The 5,000-nt window shown below is 31.0% G+C and overlaps 1 protein-coding gene across 1 annotated transcript in view; it reads left to right on the forward strand.

Annotated features, from left to right (window-relative positions):
* LOC145240376 (IgGFc-binding protein-like) overlaps positions 1-5,000 on the forward strand; it is a 101,927-nt gene that overhangs the window by 92,698 nt on the left and 4,229 nt on the right. The window contains exon 21 of the mRNA XM_080103957.1: positions 229-536. Within this exon, the coding sequence (XP_079960083.1) occupies positions 229-536 (308 nt within the window). The remainder of the gene's footprint in view (positions 1-228; positions 537-5,000) is intronic.

Genomic DNA, 5,000 nt, shown 5'->3' on the forward strand with positions numbered 1-5,000 from the left:
CTTATTGAACCGTCCCTCTAAGTAATCCAAGTTACAAAATTCCCACTAATGTTTACTACGCTAAAATCACAATGACTAGTATATACCTATTAACCCTTATCCTCGAGTGGCCTATGGGCCTTGATAAGCGGTTATCCCCATGTAAAACAAAAAAAAATTTAATTGCCTTTCTATATACACTAAACAAGCAAATGCCATAAACCTCTTATTACATGATTTTTACTTTAGGTAAACGGTGAGAGGCGATCATTACCAATTATTGATTCAACTGGATTCTGGGCGCAGTACTATTGCGGTTGGGTGAAAGTGTCGACGGAATGGGGCTTGGAAGTTCTATTCGACGGAAGGCACATGGTGAAAGTGAAAGTACCGGGCAAGTTTGCCAATCTCTTGACGGGAATCTGCGGCGACTGCAACGGAAAGAAAGACGATTTCCGAACAAAACATGGCAAAGACGTATCGAATTATTACAACAAATATTTATTGATTGGAAGGAGCTACCAAGTGGAAGACGGCCGTAATAGACCGCAACAAAAGTAAGTAACACTTAATACTATTATATTAATAAACACTAACGGGATCTGTGGAAAATGCACAGCAGGCTTTTTGTTAAAACTGTGAACGTATTTATCTAATTAATCAGGTTATTGTACCTATTTACTATGCCTCCCCACGGGACAGAGTTAGACACCAGGGTCGTTTTTTAACGTGGAGAAAAGGTACAAAAATAAAAATTGTCTCAGTCGTGAAGGATTTCTCCTCCACCGACAGAGAACAAGAAAATGAAGTGCAGCATCTGAAGAACAGATACTACACTTTGATCTTGTTTATATATTTTATTGAGAAAGAAAAAATTGAACATAAAAAACGTACAAAAAATTCAATTCAACAAAATTAGGCACAAGGCCCTACAAGAAATTGGGAGGGGGAGGGTACAGGGTCTTTTTGACTATGTAACAGATGAGACTTTGAGGTCTTACTCTTGACTGGCAACATTTACCAAAATACCTCAATCACTCTGTGGATCCTAATCTAACTAATAACCCCAGCGTTCAATGTAAAATTTAACTATGTACAATTTGTATATTCATTTCTGTATGTTGTGTGTGCATTTTTCTTGACCAAAAGGCCAAGGAATATATTTTATTACGGTTTATCTTCAATATCCTTATAGTAGACTGTGACATATTTCCATTGTATAGACGTCTGAATTAAGTTTTAAAATTTAGACTTTTTTTTATAAGGAAAATTCAACAAAAAGACATTTTTTTCTGAATACTTTTTTAATATAAATTATAAAGGAACAGATGTCAATTCACTCACAGTGTTTTTTACATTATTTTTTAAGTTAAAAAAGAATCTTTAATCAAAAAAAAATCCTTTCCGCGTGACTTTTTTAATTATAAAATAAAAATAATTATACAATAAAATTAATTATAAAATAAAATTTATTATAAAATTAAATTCATTATGAAATATAATAATTATAAAATAAAATTAATTATGAAATAAAATCAATTATGAAATAAAATTACTTAAGAAATAAATTAATTATGAAATGAAATAAATTATAAAATAATATTAATAATGAAATAAAATTAATTATAGAGTACAATTGATTATGAAATAAATTAATTATAAATAAAATTAATTATGAAATAAAATAAATTATAAAATAAAATTAATTATGAAAAAATTAATTATAAAATAAAATTAATTATGAAATAAAATTAATTATGAAATGAAATTAATTATGAAATAAATCAATTATTGAATAAAATTAATTATGAAATAAAATTAATTATACAATAAAACTAACTATACAATAAAATTAATTATGAAAGAAAATTAATTATAAAATAAAATTATTTTTGAAATAAAATTAATTATGAAATAAAATTAATTATGAAATAAAATTAATTAAAAAATAAAATTAATTATGAAATAAAATTTATTATGAAATAAAATTAATTATAAAATAAAATTAATTATAAAATAAATTATTTATAAAATAAAATGAATTATGAAATAAAATTAATTATAAAATAAATTATTTATAAAATAATATGAATTATAAAATCAAATTAATGATAAGATAAAATTAATTATAAAATAATATTAAGTATGAAATAAAATGAATTATGAAATAAAATGAATTATGAAATAATTTAATTAATAAATAAAATTAATTATGATATAAGATTTATTATGAAATAAATTAATTATAAAATAAAATTAATAATGAAATTAAATAAAATATGAAATAAAATTAATTATGATATAAAATTTATTATGAAATGAATTAATTATAGAATAAAATTAATTATAAAATAAAATTAATTATGATATAAAATTAATTATGATATAAAATTAATTATAAAATAAAACAGCCAATTTGAAACCGTAAACAGACTGTCATGTTCTTTTATTTGTATTGAAATATTTTGGAGAGGAAATGGTTTAATGATGTTTAACTGATAAAGAGCGACTATAAAGGAATGTAGTTCGTTTCTCATTAATTAATGTTTGCGATGATAATGTTTTTTGTGACGCCGGACAAGTAAATTACTGGCAGTATAGGCATAGCACATTGTTCAAGACAAATGTAAATCAATTTTGTCCTATTATGCCAAATACTCTTATCATCTATATCATATTTCTCTTAGTCTGTCTGTCCGTTCCACTTTTTCGGAAACTACTGCGCCGATCTGGCTGAAATTGTGAATGGATCTGTATTGCGATATGGTGTAGCAAGCTAAGTGTTATGGTATATGTTCGATGCACAATTTGAGACTGATATATATTAATAGGCATTAGTCACTACAATACCACATTTATTGTAAACGCTTTCTTGGAAACTAGTGGGCCGACCTGGCTGAAATTTTGTAAGGACCTTTTTATGATAAAGTGCAGCGAACTAAGTATTATGGCATTCGTTATATGCTCAGTTATGGATAATTACGGATAAATAGTATTTACTACAAAAATGAGTATATATTTAATCATATTCACCCATCAATTTGGCATAAAAACACTCATTCTAATTCAACTTTTTACTCATTTCTAACTAGCTAAGAGACCTAGTGTTCTTTAATAGTATTCTAACAACTTTTATGACCGATTTAACCTCCAGCTTTTTCGGGCGCATTTTCTTGAAGTCGCAAATCTGGACAGAATTTTGAACTGGATCATTTACTTAATCCAAGGTGTTGCGCAACGGATAAAGGCGCTTAGTTACAATCAGATCTTAAAGATAGTTTTCGGAAGTTGATTGATCGATACTCACTACGGGCGATGCTAAGAGTAAAAATTAAAAATATTTATTTAACATTTCTACCCAGTAATGGCTAATGGAATGAAGACATACCCTCTCCCTTGGATTAAATAAAGGGTTCATTTCGAAATTCTGTATATATTCCTGAGATGCACCTGAAAAAGGTCGGAGCTTACATCGGCCGAAACGTTGTGTACACCCAAGATAAGAATAATAGTGCAAATAACCCAATAAATAAAATTGTAATTCCTCATCGCAAAAACGTTGAAACATAAAATCAATTATATCGATTCATATTTGTTTTATGCAAAAAATTTGATTCGTTAATGATTGCTTAGTAATTCTCAAACCCAGCTTATAAAATTTTACAATTGTAACATAGCTCGACCGGCTATAGCCAAATACCGAGCCGTAAGCGAAATGACTTCACGATAAGAAGGAAAAAGAAGACTATAAATAGGAACGAGCACATTTAAGAAGACGACCACGTTAGAGACGTGGATGGCGTTCGAGAGCACGTTCGAGAAGACGAGCACATGAGATACGTCACAGCCGTAACGAGAAGTTACGCGTGGTGGAAGAACAAGGAAATAAATACTGATGTACCACAAAAGAAAACGAGTGGAAGCTCTTTTCTATTCTTTGTCTACTTTGCGACTGAAGCTACAACGTGTGGGTCCCGTGTGTAAACGTGTTGTAGGTAACGTTACACGGTTCTGATTTTTCGACGATTGATTATTCGTATTATATGGATTCTCCGGACGACTGTTCTCATCTTGAGTGTTATTTTCGAAAACGTTTCGGTCGATATAACCTTCGATCTCTTTCTGTAAGGACCCATAATACAGTGGATAAAGTACTTGATAAAATTCCGTTGTAAACCCCTCTCTTCTGGAGGTTGATGGTTCAGTTTCCAGTGTGGGCGATACTCAAATATAATTATGAATTACTTAGGACTTCTATTCAGTCATGGTTGACAGAACGGAAGCATACTACCCCGTGGATTAAATAAATCAGGAGTGCCCATTTCGTCGACCGGGATCGACTGGTCGATCGTAGAGACCTTGTGGATAGATCGCATGGTATTAAAAAAAAAACGTTGGCGCTGGCAAATTTCAGACCCTTGCGGCAGAGCTGGAGACACAAGAGCAATAATATGCACAGCTAGAGAGTGCACGGTAGATAAAACAAATTGATATTTGTCTGTCAGAGTTCGACAAATGCTTTCAAGACTGCTTTACTTGAGTCAATCGCTACTTATATGCGCTACCGTTTCCAAGAGTATTCCAAGAATATTCTAAGAATATTTCAAGAATATTCCAAGAATATTCCAAGAATATTTACTCGCATCGAAAAATACATCACTGCTTCACCTGATCTTTTCTGGGGTGAGGAATGATATTCTGGAAACATATTCACAGTGGACTTCAACATCATATCCTTGAGTGGCCTTCGGGCCTTGATAAGTGGTGACCCCCATGTAAACAAAAACAAGTGCGTCCAAGGATGGAGTACTGTTGCCACATCTGAGCAAGAGCTGCCAGAGGCAGCTTATCCTACCTTGACAGTAGTCAAGTGGGGGATGCCTTTTTGTCTTCCCTGCAACCTCTTTCCCACAGAAGTGCTCGTCTGGACTCCAATCTATGGTCCCCTCTGGCCTGACTTTCACGAAAAACACTCGTCTACCTGAAACCACTATCAATAATTTCCCACACTCTTTATCTAT

Source organism: Euprymna scolopes, chromosome 19 (assembly GCF_053919585.1).
Source record: "Euprymna scolopes isolate OS-2025 chromosome 19, ASM5391958v1, whole genome shotgun sequence".
Taxonomy (NCBI): domain Eukaryota; kingdom Metazoa; phylum Mollusca; class Cephalopoda; order Sepiida; family Sepiolidae; genus Euprymna; species Euprymna scolopes.